The following is a 22,894-nucleotide window of genomic DNA, read 5'->3' on the forward strand; positions in this document are numbered from 1 at the left end:
TTGGGAACGCCTTGGGGTTCCCCCGGAGGAGCTGGGGGAGGTGTGTGTGTGGATCGGGAGGTCTGGGCGGCTTTGCTTGAGCTGCTGCCCCCGCGACCCTACTCCGGATAAAGCGGAAGAAAATGGATGGATGGATGGCTATTGTATGAAGTAAAAAACAAAACAAACAAAAAAACAAAAAACAAAAACACACCAATTTTTTTGTTTTATTTTACATGAAATATTGTGTGGAACCAGTAGCCACCTGATGAGTAAAATAAAAGTATTAAAACATTTAGTGAGCAATCTTTGGAGTCAAGCTCTTAAAGACATAAGGTGTGAATGACAGGGAGGAGAGTAGTATGGATTTAACCATAGCAGTGATACCATGACTGTCAGGGTAAATACTCACCCACAGCTCCACACATCAATGGCTGGTGAGTACCTCTCTTCTCCCAGCAGGAGCTCAGGGGGGCGGTACCATAGTGTAATTACTTTATTAGTGTATGGCCGACTGCAGGTAAGTACACAGAGATGACAGTGAGGCTCAGTAACCTTCATAGGACATCTATACCCCAGTGCAGCCAAAAACAAACACTTCAGCTTTGAACATTATGTCTTCGCAGGATAATAATGTAATAGGCAGCACCACCTAGTCGATGTTGCCATTTCTGTAAAATCAGGAAGAAAAAAACCCATATTCCCTTGTTTAAACACTATAAAATACTTGGATTAAACATATCATATCTGTCATACATATCATATCTCATATTAAACAAGTCATATCTGGCATTCATTACACATACTTATACAGCCATGTTACTCACACAATACACAGATTAAAGAGTATGGACACAAACAAGAAACATGGGGTTTACCTTTCCTCTGAATTGTAAAGCCGAGCCAACCCAAAGTCAGCCAGTTTGATCTGACCTCTGTACAAAGAGACATAACCAAATTGAAGTCAGAATATAAGACAACATCATCCACCATGTATCACTGAGCACCATCCAACCAAAATCACAACCATCTCAGTTCATCATCTGATTGAAACAGGCTGTTGTAGCCAAAACCCAGACATTTAAACAAACAAACTAGAATTTAAGTAGGCAGAGCTGATACCTCCTCAGAGGCCCCGCAAATCCTTTAAAGTTAAGCTCCAAACCAAATTCCAATCATTATGGTGCCTTCACATGTTGGCAATATGGGATGGAATGTTCCATTGTTTTCAATGAGGGGATGACAATAAAAATTCTGCATTTTGGAGCAGGTTCTCATCCCGGATGTCTCTGTACATTCCTGCAATCACCTCTGCACCAATCCTGAATCCTGACTAGTCTCCCAGTTTCTGCCGCTGAAAACATCCCCACAGCATGATGCTGCCACCACCATGCTTCACTGTAGGGATGGTGCCTGGTTTCCTCCAAACTTGACAACTGGCATTCACACCAAAGAGTTCAATCTTTGTCTCATCAGACCAGAGAATTTTGTTTCTCATGGTCTGAGAGTCCTTCGGGTGCCTTTTGTCAAACTCCAGGTGGGCTGCCATATGCCTTTTACTAAGTAGTGGCTTCTGTCTGGCCACTCTACCACACAGGCCTGATTGGTGGATTGCTGCAGAGTTGTCCTTCTGGAATGTTCTCCTCTCTCTACAGAGGAATGCTGGAGCTCTGACAGAGTAGCAATTGGGTTCTTGGTCACCTCCCTGACTGAGGCCCTTTTCCTCTGATCACTCTGTTTAGACAGGCGGTCAGCTCTAGGGAGAGTCCTGGTGAATTTGAACTTCTTCCATTTACAGATGATGGGGGGCCACTGTGCTCATTGGGTCCTTCAAAGCAGCAGAAATGTTTCTGTATCCTTCCCTAGATTTGTGCCTCGAGACAATCCTGTCTCACAGGTCTACAGACAATTCCTTTGGCCTCATACTTGGTTTGTGCTCTGACATGCACTGTTAACTGTGGGACCCTATATGTAAACGAGTGTGTGCCTTTCCAAATTCTTGTCCAATCAACTGAATGTACCCCAGGTGGACTCCAATTAAACTGTAGAAACATCTCAAGGATGATCAGTGGAAAGAGGATGCACCTGAGCTCAATTTTGAGCTTCATGGCAAAGGCTGTGAATACTTATGTATATATGTGATTTTTTTTGTTTTGTTTTTTGTTTTTTTTTTTACAAATTTGCAAAAATCTCAAAAAAAAAAAACTTTTCACATTGTCATTATGGGGTTTTGTGTGTAGAATTTTAAGGGAAAAAATGAATTTCATCCACCTTGGAATAAGGCTGTAACATAACAAAATGCAGAAAAAGTGAAGGGCTGTGAATACGTACTTTCTGGATGCACTGAAGACCTGGATTTGAATCCCGCTCGTGCTACCTGTCTGTGTGCTTGGACAAGACACTTAATCTGCACTCTCATTCCACCAAGCTGTAAATGGGTATCGGCCTCAGCTGGGGAAGCAACCTGCATCGGACTGATGTCCCGTCCAGGGGGATTCATAGATTCTCATCCACTTGACGTGACAAACACCAGTACCAATGAAAAACACCGGTACCAATGGGCATGAGGGCTTATATAGGACTTACTTCTTAAGTGTTTACCACATTTTGGTGGACATTAATGTGGGCCCCCACGTGACTTTGGGCCATTAGTCTTGAGCCCAGGCAAGCCTGTGCAATAATCCACCCCTGGTCCTATTACTGACTGGATCCAAACATTCCTACATTTTATTCACTGCTGTAATGCAGGATTTTATTTTAAGAAACTCCCTCAGATTGGGCACCTCTTTTTGGTCAACAGCTTTAATATCTACTAGTGTTGCACACTAAGGTTGATAAAATGACCAAAACTATTTCAAACTCTGTTGACTTGATGTAAACTAAATATTATCTCACTCTAAACTGGCAATATGGCAAAATGGGACACGCGAACCTTAAACTGCATTTAAAGGTTTTACAAAAGGAAAACATTAAAGTGCTTTTAGCCTGCTATAACACATTGACTTGAAGCCAGTTTAGCTACAGCTAAACTGGTTTAAAGCCATACTAATAGTAAAACTGGACCAAACTAGTTATACTGCAGTCTAATGAGTAGTTTAACACAACCTCATGTGTTCACAGAAATTGCGATGGCAAGTTTCTTCTTTTAGTCAAAAGAACTATTTTGACATTTATGATGAAAGCAAATAACCAGTTAATAGCAAAAAAAGACATAAAAAAAACCCTTCCACCTTGTGTTATCTACCTGTTATTTAGCAGTATGTTTGAACATTTGATGTCTCTGTGCAAAAAGTTGTTCTTATGGCAATAGTCCAGGCCCTCCATCAGCTGGCGCATGAAGCCGCGAATGTGCTCATGTGAAAACTGGACCAGGCCTGATTCAAGCAGGCCCATCAGGTCGTGATCCATGTACTCAAAGACGAGGTAAAAAGCACCTAAAAACAGACATATTTTGGAAAAAGTTACAAACAACTGATCCAAGTACTAAGACAACTCCAAAACCATAAAAGCTGGCACAGCTGGGGAAAATAACTGGCTGTTTTACAAAATCGATTCACACATTTACTGACAACACATTTTTTTCAATTCCATTTATACAAACACCAAATCACAATGTAAGTCACCGCAAGGTGCTATACATGAGCACCTTTATAACCAAGCACACTGGCGACAGTGCTCAGAGAAAACAACTTGTGTTTCTGATTATAGGAAGAAACCCCCAGCAGACCTGACTCAGTAGGGTGACCTACTGTTACGGCCATATAAAGACAATAAAATTAGGCTGATGCAGTGGGATGCAGCCCCAGTGCAAGCTCCCAGACCACACCTGACCTGGTTTTGTTTCTTTATGCACTGTCCTGTGCCATTTTGTGTAATAGGGTTGTAATAATACCACCACCACCACCAACAAGGTCTAACAGTACTTTGTTTATATCTTTGTTAACATTTTCCTTTCATATCTTTATTTTTCCACTGCAAGAGGACTACCAGATTTTACAAAGTCAAATTTCTATTTATTAGTCTGGGAGGTCCTCCAAGGCAACTTATATATTGAAAAAAATACTATCATCAATGTCCATCAGATGGTACTGTCTACATACATGACAAGCTGCTCCTGTATACTGAATGAGGTCATGTCATTCACACTCAAGAGTACTGGTAGAAGCAGCATAAGAAAAAACATTCTCTGTCTTGGAGAACCAGTAAATTTAAGAAATAACCAGGGGTCCACCGATATGGATGTTTAATAGGGATGTGAATTGTTCAACAACTCACGAGTCAATTCGATTCCGATTCTTGGGGTGACGATTCGATTCAGAATGGATTTTCGATTCAAAGCGCTTTGAGAAATAGTTATATTACTTAAAAAATGTTTATGTTTAAGAAAATGCAGCTTTACAAGGTTAATCAAGTGATTCTAGATGTAAATTTACTTATCTGCTTTGCTCGTTCGGAGTTGGCTGGCAGTATAGTGAAGCGCTGGTCAGTAGTCGGCAGATAACGCTGCTCCCCTCTTTTAGCTCCGGGTGATGACGTAGCATGTGGGCTTGCGGATTTGAAGTGTTTCCGAAGTACTTGACTTTCATTTTGCAGATTTTGCACACTGCATAAGTCATGTCAAGCTCCTTCTTACGCAGCAAATAATAAAATCCAAAATGCGCCCAAACATAAGACGGTGCTGGCTGAATTAGCTCTTCGTCCGCCATGCTAAGCTACAGCCACTGAACTCTGCAGCTCACGAGTGTTTGAAGCATGCCGGATCACCCCCCCTATATTACAGATATATATATACACCACAGAAAAACCACACTACCTTAGTGGAGATAGCAATTAGGGATGCATGATTATATCTGGAAACCATCTGTGTCTGCCAGTAAAAGCTTCAAAGGTTCATTTTTGGGATGAAAATTTTCATTGATTATAATGTCTGATAAGGTGACAGATTCAGACTGAAGGCACCATGTGTGCTCCTCCTGATGTGATGATATGTTAGAGGGTCAGCTGCCATCCTGGTTTGTGCTTTAGGAAATGTTACCCCTCAATAAGTCTGAAAGTATTAATGGGGAATAAATTAGCCATACCTTTTGATAACATCCATTGGTTATCAATGCACTACTGGCCTCTGTAAACAAATGCACTGAAGGAAACCTGACCATCAAAACCCCTTTTTCAAATTTATTACAGCTGATGAGAAACTCACTGCGTTACTGACTTTGAACTACAAAATGTTCATCCCACTGTTTCAGCTATTGAGGACAACTGTTTTTCCATCAGGAGATTCTTGAGCAAGCTCACACTTACCTTTGTCTTTTTTAAAGTCGAGTGCATCTTGTTTGTCAGTGACAATCTCCTTCATGTTGACAACACTGCGATGTTTAAGCTGTCGCAAGATCTTGATCTCTCTGATGGCTGTAATGGGGAAACCCTCCTTTTCATTGTCTAAACGCACTTTTTTCAGAGCCACCAATTCACCTAGCATAGTCAGGGAAGAGCATATAGAGACCAGTCTTAATATGAAACCTCATTGCAATATATATACATATATATCAAAACGATATTCTCTCACCAGTGTCTTTGTCCTTAGCCTTGTACACTTGACCATAGGTGCCTTCACCTATAATTCCGATTATTTCAAATTTATCTACACACCGTTTGCCCCAGTCAATCTGGGTATGTTGACGCTCACCATACCGTGGGCAACAAATCCTAGAAAAGATCAAAATGTATTACAAAACTCTGTCAGAAAACACTGGGATTACAAACAAATGTTGGAGATATGTCTTTTTTTGGTAACTGACTTTGGTCTCTTTTTAAGGACTGGCGGGGGAAGTAGAGGAGTCAGGTGGATGGGGGACTGCGGCGGTGAAGCGTCAGCTCCAAGGAGAGTAGGAGGTAAAGGAAGATCGATCAATGATGGCCGGCTGCGTACTTCTTTCTCTTTTCGAGATGGCCTCTGGGGAGGGGTAGACTTCTTTGGACTGAGTGCAGAATACAAAGATTTATTTAATTTATTTATTTTTTGGGGGAAAAGTGTATTTCATTGAAAATACATGCAGCCTTGCAGTATACACTTTGAAATGCTATACTGAGCCTCTGTGGCACATCAACAATGTTACAATGAAGTCAGTTTGCTATCTAACAACTATACACAAAAAACGTACAAGCCGAGGAGTAAACAATAGTGAGCTTTAGAGAATGAGTAAAGAGGAAGTCTGCATATAATCTATGATCATTTCAACAGACAGAGGCAGTTATTTGTTCTGCTGAGGCCACAGAGCTCACCATATTGAAATCAATCTAACTCTGTTGAGTAATGTCATCACCTGAAGCTTTCCATGCAAGTGTGGTGGTCAACCCGTTTGTGTTCAAAATAACATCACAGTGATCTCTTGAAAGTCAGGTCAATGATTAACAGGCATTTTTATGACACCCTTCTCATAAGGACCATGCCATGAATTAATTTATTAATTAATTACGAAGGCAGATTTATTGTGATTTGGCGCTATATAAAATGAAATCCATTGAAATTAAGTTAATATGCAAAACCAATAACAAAAGCTCAGTTGTAAGCGGGAAAAAACATTGCAAAAAACTGAGGGATGTATTAAAATAGAAGTGCAATTTGTTGTCAAATACGGCCATACTTTAACAGCAACATTTTACAGAGGAGTCATGAGAGCTTCACTTCACAGAAATGATCAGAACTCTGGGGCTGGTGTGCAGTGTGACATGTACATCAGTGTTCCAGAGGCCTCACCTGTCCTGAGTGTCCCCCAGCAGCATGGGTGGTAAAGGCAGCGGGGGTAGAGTTGACGTCTTGTGAAGAGCGGTCTGCCGGACCGGGCTGCGTAAAGAAACTGGAGCTGGCGATTTCTCCTGTGATGTCAATATATGTAGGGGAGGCGGCTGAATACTTTCTTCTAATTGGGATGGGGGTGGTGGTATATGGGTGGCTGGACACGGTTGAATTGGGGGAGATGTTTGCGGCAAAGGTGGTGTAGGAGAAGAGGTGGAAGAGGAAGGCAGAGGGGCAGGTGTAACTTGATCTTCAGTTCCAGGAGTATCTTGGGGTAACTGTACAGGTGGCGGCGGCTGAGGTTCGGGTACTGGTGCTGGGTCTTTCTCTGGCTGTGGTGGCTCAGCTTTAGCAGGCCGTGAGGAAGACGTCTGCCCACCTGTGGCTTTGCGTGTTGGTGGTGGAGAGGAAGTCCCACTGCCAGCACGAGCAGCCGCCGCTGCTGCAGCAGCAGCAGCAACAGCAGCCTGACGCTCCTTTTTCCTGCGACTCAGCTCTGCCCCCAGGCTGGAGTTTAGCGGCAGGTGGGTGGAGGGAGGGGAACGGCTGGTTGGTCGACTGCTGTGAGAGCTGCCCCCTACCCCAACAGAGGAAGTATGCCTCTTGCTACGGGAACGTGAGGAGGACCGTCGAGAAGTATACAGCAGAGGCGAACGACTCCTGGAGCGAGCTGAACGTCTAAGACATTTTAAAAGGACAGATATGAAAAATTAGCCATCATCTTCTTAAAACATTTAGCCCTGTCCATTCAAAACAGCAAATATACAAGTACCAGCTTTTTCTTAACCTCTTTCTATCATCCAGCTGTGTGAGAGCAGAATAAGTGAAAGCTAGAAATCAAATCAGAAAATCAGAGGAACACAGGCCTTAACCTCCTGTGCACAAAACGGTAACACAGAATGTGTCATTTGGCATCTGTCACCACCATTTAAGAGCCAGTATTTATAAGAGTCAGGCAGGTGGTGATTCATGACCTTCAGATTTGTCCCAAAAAATTTTTTATGGGTAGATATGTGTGAGAAACCTGGAAATGTGGGGTCAAAATGAGCCAAAATCACAAAATTTAGGTTTTCAAATGCTCATATTTCCATGCACCCTGAGTGAGCCAAATTGATTTTCATTTGTGTTAGTCTATCAGGTATGGACTCTCCAAAAATGTGAAAAATTTGGCAGATGACTCAGAGCGCAGCCCATAGGTGGCACTGCAATTTGCTTTTTTTTTTTTTTTTTATAATTGTGCACATTTAGACAGGGGCAGTGTGGCCTGCGCCCTTTGTCAACCAAGGTCTTTTTGCATGAGTTTTGTTGGACCAATTCACGAAGAAGCCACATATGGTAAATTGGCAACTCCTCCAATTTTCATGAAACTTGCAGAATTTAGCAAAAATACTTTCAAATAACCATATATTTCATGAACCATTTGTCCTATTCTCATCAAATTTTTGTACTTTTTTTTTCATAAGAACCAAACCTTGTTTATTTTTTGCAGTTTAGTTCCTATTGGCCACTAGGTGGCAGCCTACAGCCAGAATGGCTTGCCACACTTTACTCAAACTTGCAGAGGCCCTTTACCCAGTTATTGGAGCAAATTCTGCAAGTTTCATGAAAATCAGAGGAAGTTGCCAATTTACCATATTTGGCCTCTTCATGAAGTGGTCCAACAAAAACGGTGCAAAATGGGTCAATACCAAAACCAGCCACAAAACTCTCTTTACCACTGAAACTAGAGATGCTGAGTGACAATATGAGCCATATTTCATCACTTTTGACTTAGGGCGCATGGAGAAATCACTTTGCGAAAAAGTGGTAATTTCGCCCCTATACTTGTGCGACCAAAGTCAGCTACCATACTTTTCATCAAAATCAAAGTAAGAGGTCCTAATCTATCATATGCATGAAAGACCTTAGCTGACTAATGGCGCAGGCCACACCGCCCCTGTGAAAATGTGCACAATTACAAAAAATAGAGATCTGCAGCGCCAGCTGTGGGCTGCAGCCTTAGTCAGCCGCCAAAACTTTCATGTTTTTTTTTTAAGAGTCCATACCCGATAGACTAACACTAATCAAAATAAATTTGGCTCACTCAGGGTGAGTTCTGTTCCTTTCTAACATATATCTACCCATAAAATTTTGTGAGACAAATCTGAAGGGGTCATGAATCACCCTCTAATAAAAACCCGCCTGACTCTTATAAAAACTAGCTCTTAAAAAGGTCACAGCTCCTTCGGAACGCACTTAAGTCTTACACTTTTCTGTGTCAGGTGCTGGACACAGAGACTGAGGTTAACCACCAAAGTTCGAAACAAGCTCAAGCATTGAGCAGTAAATATAGTTTGCCAGTTACTCACACAACTCAAGGAATATTGACATGGAACCTAATAATCCATTAAACATGTTAATGACTTTGAACCGGAATAGAACGTCTCATGTGAAACAGAATGAAACAGCTGAATATGATCAGAACTTCACTTGGAATGACAAGAGTGGTGCAAAGCTTTCATAATCTGCTTGAAAAATATACTCAATCATTGCCGTAACTTTCTGCCCATGCTCATCACTCTGGTAATGACATTAGCTCTGTGAACCACGAGGATGGATTTTGACTAAATTCCATTTGGAGTGGAACTCTTCAAGCTGAAACAGATGTAGTTATCACCAGCTTTTATTTTATTATAAAAGTATATGACTACACAGACAGAGTCGTATCTGCCTTACTGACATTTGGAGGTGGGTAAGTGAGTGAGTGAATAAGTGAGTTAGTTAATCCATCCCAGCAAGCATGTGTAGGCAATCACTCAAAAACAACGAATGCTATCATCTTGTAACTCACCAAATTAAATAAATCAAAATAGCTGAGGACAAACCTGACTGCATCTGGTGAAATTTGATGTGGCAGATCAATCAAAAGAGCAATTTTTATTTTGCCTACACAACATATACATTTGCCACCCGCTCGGTAGTCAGTGGATGCTGGAATAAAATCCAAATAAATGGGCTGCATTTATATAGCACTTTTCCATTTGCATCAGATGCTCAAAGCACTTTACACATCAATGCCTCACATTCACCCCAATGTCAGGCTGCTGCCATGCAAGGTGCCCACTACACACCGGGAGCAACTCTGGGATTAAGGACCTTGCCCAAGGGCCCTTAGTGATTTTCTGGTCAGGCTGGGATTTTAACCAAGGATCTTGTGGTCTCAAGCCCAACGCCAAACCACTGGACCATCACCTCCCCTATAGCTGTGGTTGAAACACTCATAGTTTTTCTCCCTGCTCAACACTCAAGACATCCTGTGTTCATTACTCTGCTCTGCCCAGTTCACCACCTAGTCGCTGTGGGGGGAAATCAAGCGGAAGACCATGGAAGAAGAAAAAGTTGCAGTTCCTTGACTGGCCACTTGAGGATGGCTCCAAAAGTGACCAGGTTCCCACTCAGGTCCATGTAAAAATGCCCAGCTTTAGAGCAGAAGTAAACATCTTTACAATGTGGTACAAAAGATAAATAAAGTTTTGGTCTCTATTGGTAGTTTCCTCCTCTATGACAACTGTTTTTTTTTTCCTAAGTTCTTAGTTTAAGATAGGGATGGGGCCGATCCGATCCAGTATCGGTATCAGATTCCGATACCAACGTAATTCATGGATTGGAATTTTCCAATACAACCTGCTGGTTTTTCCGATATATGAAAACTCTGTGAAGCGTCTGTGGCCCACAAGTCCTGCTTTTGCTGCTCTGTTCACTGCACAGGAGGGGAGGGGGTTTCTGAATGGAGGCGTGTCTCTCACTGAGATGAGGAGTGAGTGCTGTATGTGAGACGCCTCCGTTTGAGAGGTCCTTTCCCCTTTTAGCAGCCGGCTAACAGGCAAGTACTGAGAAGTTCTGTCGCTGACATGTCCCTTGAGCACCGCAAACCCAAGACAGCAACATGAAATATTTGCAAAGCCATTGAACCGAGAGACAGATGGTCCAGAATCAATCATTTGAGAAAGCGACACATTAAATAACGCAAGGATTTAGTAAACAGGAGCAGAAAGACAAAATCAGCCAGGATGAGACGATTTACCCAAACTGACTTCAAATATGAGTAAATTAAGTACATTTATTTATTTATTGGTTGTTTCGTGTTGAGTTTTGTAAATGAGGAAATGCTCTGACCGTCCCAAAAACACTTCATGTAATCAGAGCGGGTGTGCCATCTAGTGTTCAAGACATGAAACTTCACCCACTGACCCAACAGGAAATAAATGTATTTAATTCTTTCACCAAAACATCAAATCTAGGTTTGCATCTTAGATGTACCATCTGACAAATAGTAGCTGCACTTTCAGGTCTTCTTTTTAAGAAATTCCTTCTCTATACCACTTCATCATGAAGCTTTATAACTGGGGATACAAAATATCCTCATATAAAATCAACAATAATGATAATATTAAAGTAAGCAGAGCTCTGGTATTGGAATAATATCGTATTGGTAGATATCCAAATTCATGTACTAGTCGGAACGAAAAAAAGTGGATCGGTGCATCTTTAGTTTAAGATATTTTAAGCCATATTATGCATAACTAGGAATGTAGTCACTTTGACCAATACTGCCTTTGCAGAGTCAGACTCTCATAGCGTCAGTTGCTCAGAGGTCCCTCAATGCGGCCACTAGGTGTATCGCATGGTTGTGTCTGTCATTTTGAGAAATTTATGACAAATACCTGAAATAAAATGGCTTGTTACGTGTTGAAATGTAGTAACAGATCATTTTAAATGCCCCTGCTACAATATTCATGCTGACTGAAATTCCCGTCTTGTTTAATTTTGCACGGTCATCCGAGGGGAACTTTGAGTAGAGCTGCTGCTCTTTTGCATTGAAAGGAACCAGCTGAGGTGGTTCGTGCATCTGGTAAGGATGCCCCCTGGGCTCCTCCCTAGGGAGGTGTTCCAGGCATGTCCATCTGGGAGAAGACCCCAGGGAAAACCCAGGACTAGGTGAAGAGATTATATCTCCACACTGGCCTGGGAACGCCTCAGGATCCACCAGTCGGAGGTGGTCAGTGTGGCCCGGGAAAGAAGTCTGGGGTCCCCTGCTGGAGATGTTGCCCCGTGACCCGATCCCAGATAAGTGGCTGAAGATGAGTGAATGATGTTATGACTTTTAGCAGCTGTCCGTAACTTCATCTGTTAGGCCCCATTAATGCACCAATACTGAGAAAATAAGCAGCTCATAATTTTAAATGCCCACACCAAAGCAAAGTTTTAAGAGAACCACTGTGCTGTCCCCAAATATATGATTTAATAAGCACTCAAACCAAAGTTAGCCTGTTAACTTTGCTGATTTGAACTGTAAGATAGGGACATATTCATGTTTCCTTCGTCGCACAACAGAGCCACCCATACACCACCACTTCATGCACTATGGGTTCATCGTGATGTAGCCAGAGTCAGTGGTGCCACCACTGCCACTATGGCAACCCCTATATATAGGCTTCATATTGGCTGTCCCAAGCCTCTGTAGAAAACCTATGGGTGATGTCACGCAGGGCTTGTCTTGTATATATGCATTCTATGGGAGAAACATGCCCACTATGTTTTGCAGGCAAAATATATAACAGAATGAGAATGCAAAACTGGAATTAAACAGAAAAAATGTGACTCTGTGTTGCCAAAGCTTTAAGTCAATACTTCAAATTAGTGAGGGCTAACTTGAAACACTGCTTCAGAATATTCTGAAACCTGTTTCAAACATTGTTCCAGAGTCCAAAAAAGGAATACATCACAAGCTGTGCTAAATTGGGGCCCGTTTGTCACCAACTGATTTGCAACAAATGCTTTGAAACATTGCATTTATTTTGTTCCTCATGCTGTTGAAACACTAAACCAAGTGAATGAACAAGGATCGTACTGTTTTTCAATTTCATATTTACTATGAGGGCAGGGTCTGTGTGCTACCAGGTATGTTGCTCATCTTCCAAACAACCTTGCTAACCTTGGTGGAAAACTGGGCCACAACTCACACAAGTCCACATTGCAAAACCAAAAATGTCAACAAAGACATGAAAAGGGGAGCTGCTGTCACCAAAAGGCCTCTGTACAACTGCAGACCAAAGTTTGCTAACGTCTGGTACTGAAATTTACAATGATTAATACTGCTGGCCTTAGCTACTCAAGCTGACACCACTTCCATCCTTCAACTTTTTGAAACGTCAAGCACTGAATGCAACTGAGAAATGTTTGTTTCATTGGAAGCAAGTGACATTTCATAATGGAGATGCAATGACATCCAGAAAGGAGCCCGTTTCGGTCCAACAAAGCTTGATCATTGTTTTTTTGTTTTTGTTTTTTTAAAGAAGTGTTTTCCAAATTAAAGAACACCCAAAACAAGCACCACTCCATTTCAGCATTACTAACCTCCCCACCATCAACTGTACAGTGCAAACGACATAGTATATTTGGGAACAGGAAAAATTTATTGTGCATATTTTTTGGCAGAACTGCCCCAGTCATCAATAATGTCTGTGTTTCTAAGGAAAAATTCAATTGCCTTCATTTCATACCCTCTTACTCACTTGTCATCCAATAGTGTGTGTGGTTCAGTTTTCTCTGTAGTGAGGAAATGTCTTTCATCTGCAGTTGAAATCTTATTGTAATCACATTTTGGTCACTACCTTGGCAAGGGAAAGCTTGGCAGCCAGATATTCTTAGTTGCTGTCCAGTTCAAATCCCCAATTGTTCTAAGTTCACCCAACATCACATCTGGCTTCTCCATTTCACCACAAAATCACCTATAAACCACAAATCTTGACCCGCTTTCCCAGATTTGACTCAGAAGTACGCACACCTCAATTGCTGCATCGACAACCACATCGTGTTTACATGTCAATTTCTGCTGTCTGTTTTTTTTTAGTGACAAAACTATGAATTATTGTTATTTCAACTGGTTATCATGAGCTTGAATGTAAATAATCATTTTTGCTTAGTATCTACAGGACCAGTCAAAGGTTTGAACACAATTTCCCGTTCAGTTGAATGGGAAAAGTGTCATCGCTGATGAAGAAATTCTTTTTAATAATTCTTTTATTAAATTCTTTTTAATAATTGGTGAATGGTGAATATGGCTTCCACTGGTATTTTTTAAATACCAGTGGAAGCCATTTCCTGCAACTTCAGACAGAGATGAGAAAAACATTAAACAAAAAAGATTCTGCTTGGTTGCCCACAAATTGAAAATAAATAAATGACCTTACCAGTAAGTACCAATTTTGCTTATTTATTTTATTGTTCTATTTGTATTATGTGTGCTTTTTTTTATACTTTTATGTAATTTTCTACACACTAATGAATGAATTTTGTGTTATTAAAAACTAAGCAGAAAAAAAAAATTCAGCAACCTGCCGAAACTTTTCAATAACTTTTTACCGTAAGGCCATGAAAGGTGCTGTGGTATTATTCCATTGCTTAGGGAGCCCTATACTCAATTGTGTCTTCATGGCTGTCAGCTGATGAAAATTTGTGCTGCTAATTATCAGAGGTGCGATCATCAACATCAGGAAAGGAAATCTTCAGTTTTCGCAACCAAGGTGCAACATTCCTGCATTCTCCATGGAATATGAAGTTGTGTCAGGAAGAGTTTCAGATGTAAAACCTGTGCAAAATCAACATGTAGATGCATATCTGATCCGCTGTTGTGACCCCAAGCAAAAAAGGGAGAAGCTGAAAGAACTTAAGTTTTATTCCTGTATTGTAAATATTGTTATTGATAAATGAGTCATACAAAAGATTTTAGACTTGCTGAATTTCATTTAACTGGAACTGCAAGTGAGGACCAGACTGGAAAGTTTGTTAAGTGCGCAGGGATGACATTCTGATCAACTTTACGATTGCGCAGATGGGTTGCAGAAAGTAACATATGAGTAATATTTTTGCGTGGATCCTTGGTAGCAAGTGACAACAATTCTTACATGTGAGATGTGACAGGTTGAAACACAGTCCGAGATGCAGATTTTTTCTTTCAGTTGTCTAGAAGCATACATTTGCGTGGATGCGGATTTTGTGGGAAAAAAATTGCACAAGGAAGAACTTCTCCATCCACAACAAGCTTTCCAGTCTGGTGTGAGGATGTTTTGTATTTGTTTAACTGTGTGTTCCCCCTAGATAAATTCACTCATGTGTGCCCCTGTCACAAATCTACTACCCTTCCCTTATGAAAACTGGAACACTGATACTGATAACTCAGTGAACAAACTGATTCACAGCAACTAAATTTTAAATTTCCATTTTGAAATGTGGGCACAGAATTGTTGTGTTCTTTTGAACTAAACTCCATCTATTTATTTCACATCACTGACTGTCCCTGTAAGTTTCAAATATGTTGTGGTTAAGCATCATGTTCAAAAACATTTATGTCTCCAATTTAAATTTCTTTTCAAAACTTTGGGAAAATGAAGCCTCTGAACAACTTGTGGCATGTTTGTGACAGCTATTTTGAACCATTCTAGCCGGTGTTTACACATAAACTGGACTCACTGAAGCAGTAAATAAATTCCAAAAGGGTGTAGTTTGGACTATCTATAACTGAATGTTATGGAGTTATGGGGTAAAAACAGCAATAATGGTGACAAAGGTCAATTTCAGTTTGTACAGGAGTCAAAAGTTAAAGTTGCTCCAATTTTGGTAAAAAGTGGTACAACATTTTGGTTGAACAATTAATGGAATCGTTTTGACTGTGTTGAATGCTTGTTCTCCAAAGTAAATGTCAAACAATGTCAACGTCCATTGGATTCTATGACTTGTGACATGTTACCCCGTAATGTGGTAACTAAGCATGACACATGGTGCAAACTATTCCTTTTTAAAAAGTGTGTAATACTTCAATTAACCCCTACTTGGCTGCCTACTGAAAGTTCAAGTCGCCAGTCCATTTCTTCAGAAGACTAATGTCTAAGGAGAATTTGTGCCAAATTTGGTACTTGCATCACCATTTGAAGTATTCCTCTATAAATATTCTGTTATCTGCTACACTAATCAGTTTGCTTTACAAAGTGACATTTCTAAATGGACCACAAACTTTGTGTTCCAGGTTATAATGCCAATGCCACGACCCTGCAGACCTGACATGTTACTATCACAGTTATCGCTGGCCTCACCCGGTTAACTTTGGAGGAGTTTATATTTTCACAAGTCTAAACTACAATTCAGTGACAAGCCCTTCTTTGCAAGTATTTCCTAAATACATTACGCACTGCTTCATTAACAAATAAAAATGTTTGCAGAGTTCTGATACAAAAATTTCAATGGAGCACATTGTGTACCACATAGTGCATGCGTAAAGGTGGACAAATGTGGAAGACTTTGCACTTCCAAAAGTGACCATGTCTGGAAGAGGAAGGAGGGTCGAAACCAGTTTCTCAACTATCCAGCACCCTTGCGATACTTTTTCTTAAAGGAGACCTGCATTGAAAAAAATGCAGTCAGATTTTTTGAACAAAAAATGACTTACATTTACACATGAGATCCTTCAGAATGTAGTAAAGTAAATCTGCAAGCCCAGATCTGTCATTCAACGGAGAAATCTTCATTTGAAAATGACAAATTTACAGCTAACATTTAGCCCTCCGCAAATTGTCCCTCTCATGGACGCTGCCGAGACTTCACGTCACAAGACCCTCTCCCAGCATGCATTGCGCCAATTGTAATTTGTGGATTTACGTCAGTTTGCATCTGCACCTTTTTCTTGTCTTATACAGAAGGATCTACTTTTTTAAAACTTCATATTGTCTTGCGGCACGTTTGGTGAGTACAGATTTCTTTTATTTGTGCTTGAAAATTATTTTGGAGGACTTTTTCATACGCCCGTTTGATTTGAGTGGTGTCGCAATGAAAATCTACTGTCTTTTGCCTCCGGTACCATCGCGGGATATGGAGGCGAGACCCGCAAAGAATCCCAGTCATTAAAAATATATAAACCTCTCTCAGTGTCCATGGAGTTCTGGGGCTCCGATTGCCGAGTCGTGCGGTGCTGTGGATTTTGCCGCAAGAAGTCTGTCCTTGCAGCAACAGGTGTACCGGCCGCTTCGCATTAAAACAGTGAGCATAATCTCAGGACTTGCGCCAAGTGTGCTGCAGCTCCATTCAGTAGACAGAGAGGTGATGCCGGTGTTGTGCGCTGAATCTGGCACAACACCGGCTGCAAAGCAGACAGGGGCGGTGTGAGTGGCCTGCGTTGGCGGTTAATGAGCTCGTTAACGAGCCCGCAGACTTAATAAGCGCAGCGGAGGCAGAGAGTGGGAGAGGAAGAACGGCGCCCGCTGTCGATGTCGTTGCTGATCTGAGTACACAGATCTGTATCTCACATTCATTGCAGCTTACTTTTGGATGTTGAAACCAGGACGTGTATAAGTAACACTACTAACAGATAAAATCAATTTCAATGCGGGAACAGACTGAAGGCGGGAGCGCGTCGTCTTGTCCCTGACGTCATGGAAATGATATGGCTGTACAAACTGTTTTCACAGAGGGCTAAATTTTAGCTGCAAATTTGTCATTTTTAAACGAAGATTTCTCTGCTGAATTACAAATCTGGGCTTACAGATTTACTTTACTGCATTCACAAGGGTCTTATAAATACATATCAGCTATTTCTTTCTGAAATCTGACCACATTTATTTCAATGCAGGTCTACTTTAAGGCCGTGGCTATTCGCACGGCGGCTGTGTCCATAACTCTCATTTGGCTATTCGCACGGCAAGTCTCTGGTACGTATATTCGCACGGCAAGACTCTGGTGGCAAAACTTGGAACTACTTGTATAAACAAACATACTGCATTCAAGATGTCTTAACTCCTTTAATATTTTTCGATTTTGATTTTTTTTTATTATTATTCGGCCGTGTCCAAACTCTCATTTCAGTATTTGCACGGCAAAATTCTGGTGGCAAAAGGCCGACCCTATTCGAACGGCAGCCGTGTCCATAACTCTCATTTAATGCAGTATGTTTGTTTATACAAGTAGTTCCAAGTTTTACCACCAGTCTTGCCGTGTGAATAGCCAAATGAGAGTTATGGACATGGCGGCCGTGCAAATAGCCACTTCCTTTTCTTAAATGCTTCAGGGATACTATTACAGTGAGGCCTTAATTACTCTGAAATGCATAAGTTTTATGCAGTTATCAAATGACAACAACAGTTTTGCGCACATCTGAATGTCTTTTTTTTTTAGCAGCAGTACTAAAATATATGGCCCAGTACAATTCTGGATTTTTCCACTTTTACATGCTGCGCAGAACACCTTTACTCTGAGAAAATGGGCCGCAGTCCAACTAAAAGGGACCAACCAGGGTGGGTGTGAAATCACTCCAAGTAACACAAACAGCATTTGATCTACCTAACTGAAGTGACACAGGGTGAAGTTGTTTCCAAATTTGTGACCTCTTTATACATGAAGTTCATGAGTATCAAAGCTTCAAGAGAAATGTGATGTAATATATGTCAAAAATTAAAATAGTAAGAGTCACAGAAATCTGAAAAAGGCCTGGTGCAGTGTGATGTGGATATTTGGTCATACCACCCACTACTACTCATGTATGTTACTAATTCCTGTGTAGTACACAAGACATTAAAGTTGACCTAGGGATCAGATATTGATTCCTAGGCCAATCCATCCTACCCTCAAGGCTTGACTACTCTGTGTATACCTTCCCTATTAAAGTCTGTGAGTCTAAGAATTATAGTCCAACATAATGTGGAGAACACACAGCATATACTCACCGAGACATGGGGCTGGTGCTGGAGGATCTGCGGTTACCATAAGGACTGACGGAGCGCCTCCGTGAGTAGGGGCTGCTGTCCCTCTCATAGCTGGAGGACCTGTGTCTGCTGCCGTAGGGGCTTTCTGATCTTTGCCTGCTACGACGGGTCATCTCTCTGTATGGACTCGGGCTGTGCTGGGCCACCCTTCTCCTGTAATAGCCGTCATCCCCCTGTTGCACATACCCACTGCCCAATGGGCTGTCACTGCCAGTTCCTCTTCTGGGACTGGGGGAAAGAGCGGAGCTAGTCCCCTTTCTGCGAGGGCTCCCCCTACTCAAAGACTTGCCCTTAGGGCTGGACTTGTGGCTCTTGGAGGACTTACGGTGGCTTCGGTCTGTCCGGCTCCTTTGGGAAGAGGTGCGGCTGCCCTCGCCACGACCTTCTTTTCTTTGCTGCCTATCTTTGCGAACCTTCCCTGAGCGGCTGCTCTCCTTGCTGCGAGATGATGATGTGGAGGATGTAGTACTTCCTACACTTTGTACAGGTTGTGTCTGAGAGACCAGCATCGTGTCACCACGCTTAGAGTCCCCTTCTGACTGAACTTGGTATTTGGATGAAGAGCCAACTGAGGCAATCTTCTCTTTGCTCTTTCCAGCACTGTTCTTCTCTTTGCTGCTCTTTTTCCTGTACCCACGTTCTCCATTACCAGAGTCTCTAACTTTGTTAGGGTCTTTAGGCTTTTTTCTAGAGTGTCTAGGCACCCGGTTCTCTCGAACAGGGATTTCTGCACCGATATCTTCCCTATCGTAGTCTGGCGAAAGCTCCAGTCGATCATCAACCACCCTATCGGGGGGCCTGATGGACGGTGGCTCCGAAAAAGTGTCCGAGTCGGAGCTGATATCGTCGTACTCCACCAGAGGCTTCACCGTGTTGACACCAGGAGGCGCCGTAATACCGAGGGCAGAATATTCGGGTCGCGCTAACACCGTGGATTCCCGATTATGTTTTGTTGATTTGTGCCTTTTACGTTTAGAAGAGGAAGCAGACATTAAAAGTTTTAACTGCACCTTCGAGTCTTTGCTCGTCATGTCTCCTGCAGAGGTATGAGTCGGGGCCTGGGTTTGGTGTAGAGCACCGCTGACGCTCGATTCCGGCTTCCTCTTGGTCCCATGGTATCGGTCCGACCCAGGCATCCCTCACGCCAATCGTCAGTAACCTGCTCTTCTGCTACTGGGCCTCTGCCAATCACGCAACTCATCCACGGGAGAACAGCAGCTACTCGGACGCTAAAACAAAAGTGTCGCTAAGCAAAAAGTGATGGTTAAACACACAGAATAAACACAGCAGGCCGCTCACGTCCAGTCGTCCTCAGCGCCGATTCATTCCATAGAGAGATCCAGAATAGTTCGTCAAAGCAGGAAAAAAATGCCACGATGGTTTTCCCAGTTCTATGAAGTTACTTTGAGTAGTCAGTGGACGAAAGAAAATCCAACCAAACATCGGAGTATTTGCTCTGGTCTCCCTTTCAATTTAGCTAGCACTGCTAGCTAATACTCGGCGGCTAGCGAGCCGACTCGTAAAAAAGAAAAAGTCCCTTTGTGAAAGCTGTCCTTGTCCGGTGCCAAGTTAAGTAAAGGTGTTTTTTATTCCACAGAGCTACGGTCTTTGCTTTCAGAAACAAGCAAATGTCCTCATTAAAAGGTGCTCGTTTCTCGATCAAAATGAAAACTTGACCCGGTTGCTAGTATCTACATGTTCCCTTTAATACAACTTTTATCCCCTATAAATTCAATATTTATCAGAAATTATAGTATTTTCGTGTGCAGTAGATGTTCCAGTTTATTATCAATGGCTCTGGAAATCAACCAGGCCTATAGTTTGGGCGATGCTAGTGGATTTAATAACATCCACAGCCCTGTCTACAGGAGACTACAAACGCCATTGTGGCTCCTGTGACTAGCAACTTCTGCGCACCGCGGAATCAACCGGAAACCGGATAACTGCCAATCTTCAATGTATCGTCGAAACGACCAATCAAGACGAAGGACCCGCCTTCCAACAGAGCCGAATCTGCCGACTGACTAAAGGAAATTCATTTACTTATTTTATGTAAAAAAAAAAAAAAAAAAAAAAAAAAAATATATATATATATATATATATATATATATATATATATATATATATATATATATATATATATATATATATATATATATATTGTCATTCCTTTACATGTTAAAAATTCAATAAAGCCTTCCGGAAAAAAAATACAGCAAGGGAGGAAAAACAAAATCTGTGGTTGAGGTTCAAAGCTACAGCTTTTAATCAATCATAATTTAATCATAATAAATTCAATTAATTAAAACATTCACAAAAACATAGATGGGCGGACATTTTATAATTAATACTAATGTATTAATGAGTATGTTTCTCTTGTAATTTCAATAAGAAAGTAACTACATTGCATTTATTCTGTGGACATAGAAGTGACCAAAAGGTTTAATTACATTAAAATTAAAATATGCTTGTCACAGTCACCCTTTTCTTAATTTAAATAAATAAATGAATCCAGAACACTCTAGAATGCTATAATTTGGAAACTTTAATTTCTTTATGAGATTTTTTTTTTTAATGTAGACTTAATATCAAGAAATAGTGTGACAGCGGTGAGATGCGCAGTCGGAATGACAGACTCATTCAATGTGGAGGTGGGATTACACCAAAGATCAGCTCTGAGTCCTTTCTTGTTTGCAGTGGTGATGGACAGGTTGACTGATGAGATCAGACAGGAGTCCCCATGGACTATGATGTTTGCAGATGACATTGTGATATGTAGTGAGAGTAGAGAGCAAGTTGAGTCTAGTCTGGAGAGGTGGAGATATGCTTTGGAGAGAAGGGGAATGAAAATCAGTAGAAGCAAGACTGAGTACATGTGTGTGAATGGGAGGGAGCCCAGTGGAATAGTGCAGTTACAAGGAGTAGAAGTGGTGAAAGTAGATGAATTTAAATATTTGGGGTCAACTGTTCAAAGTAATGGAGACTGTGGTAGAGAGGTGAAGAAGAGAGTGCAGGCAGGGTGGAGTGGGTGGAGAAAGGTGGCAGGAGTGATTTGTGACCGAAGAATATCAGCAAGAGTGAAGGGGAAAGTTTACAAGACAGTAGTGAGACCAGCTATGTTGTACGGCTTAGAGACAGTGGCACTAACAAAAAGACAGGAGGCAGAGCTGGAGGTGGCAGAGCTGAAGATGTTGAGATTCTCTTTGGGAGTGACAAGAATGGACAAGATTAGGAATGAACATATCAGAGGGACAGCTCAGGTGGGACGGTTTGGAGACAAAGTCAGAGAGGTGAGATTGAGATGGTTTGGACATGTGCAGAGGAGGGACCCAGGGTATATAGGGAGAAGGATGCTGAGGATGGAGCCACCAGGCAGGAGGAGAAGAGGGAGACCAAAGAGGAGGTTCATGGATGTGCTGAGGGAGGACATGCAGGTGGTTGGTGTGACAGAGGAAGATACAGAGGACAGGGTGAGATGGAAACGATTGATCTGCTGTGGCGACCCCTAACGGGAACAGCCGAAAGACAAAGAAGAAGAAGAAGACTTAATATCAAGAAATTCAGTTTTAGCAACAATGTGTGGAACATCTTCTGGCATATGTAGTTCTCTCACCAGATGTAAATGTTTTTAAAGTTAATTCAGACAATTATTGTAACGCTATAATTGCATCTTATGTGTTTTTATGTAAGCAAATTGGTGTTTTTGTACATGATGTGCTCATAAGTATTTCAGATGACTGATTTGCTCTCCTTCTAATTGTCTGAGGTGTTACTGCCGAAACTGGGACCTGGGACTAGGGAGTCTGATGCTGCATGCTGAAGCACTGGATGTAATCTGACCTGCTCCCTGCTGATGACATCTGCTAATGGAAAAATGCAGAACTACAACGTGGAACACAGAACTAAAAAAACTGGACTTTTTGCAACCAGATCTGATGTGGACTTTATTTTGCATGCAAATTGATCCTATCTGTTCATGTTTAACTTTGTTTCATGCACTCTGCTACCGTTAGAGTGGCCTAAGCAGTGGGTCACCCCTCTGTGTCTGGTCTGCTTAAGGTTTCTTCCTCAAAAATGCCAGAGGGAGTTTTTCCTTACCACTGTCTACATGTTTGTTCAGTTGGGTTGGCAAGGTCTTACCCATGTGAAGTGCCTTGGGGCCATTCTGTTGTGATTTGCCACTATATATGACATGATATATTTCTCTGTGAGAGCAAAGGTATATATATATATATATATATATATATATATATATATATATATATATATATATATATATATATATATATATATATATATATATATATATATATATATATATATATATATA

General features: G+C 41.5%; 1 protein-coding gene across 2 annotated transcripts in view; it reads right to left on the bottom strand.

Moving 5' to 3' along the window:
- cdk12 (cyclin-dependent kinase 12) overlaps positions 1-20,480 on the bottom strand; it is a 33,827-nt gene extending 13,347 nt beyond the window's left edge. The window contains exons 1-9 of one of the 2 annotated variants that reach the window (XM_034189653.1): positions 19,864-20,480; positions 18,526-19,793; positions 6,737-7,453; positions 5,778-5,957; positions 5,546-5,685; positions 5,281-5,451; positions 3,224-3,413; positions 858-914; positions 392-493 (exon numbers count right to left, since the gene is read on the bottom strand). In XM_034189653.1, coding sequence (XP_034045544.1) covers positions 392-493; positions 858-914; positions 3,224-3,413; positions 5,281-5,451; positions 5,546-5,685; positions 5,778-5,957; positions 6,737-7,453; positions 18,526-19,700 — 2,732 coding nt within the window. In that variant the 5' untranslated portion in view covers positions 19,701-19,793; positions 19,864-20,480. Of the gene's footprint in view, positions 1-391; positions 494-857; positions 915-3,223; positions 3,414-5,280; positions 5,452-5,545; positions 5,686-5,777; positions 5,958-6,736; positions 7,454-18,525 lie in introns of both variants that reach the window. The other variant, XM_034189652.1, reaches the window with a different exon arrangement.
- Between the last annotated feature and the right edge of the window lie 2,414 nt (positions 20,481-22,894).

Source organism: Thalassophryne amazonica, chromosome 16 (genome assembly GCF_902500255.1).
Source record: "Thalassophryne amazonica chromosome 16, fThaAma1.1, whole genome shotgun sequence".
NCBI classification, from domain to species: domain Eukaryota; kingdom Metazoa; phylum Chordata; class Actinopteri; order Batrachoidiformes; family Batrachoididae; genus Thalassophryne; species Thalassophryne amazonica.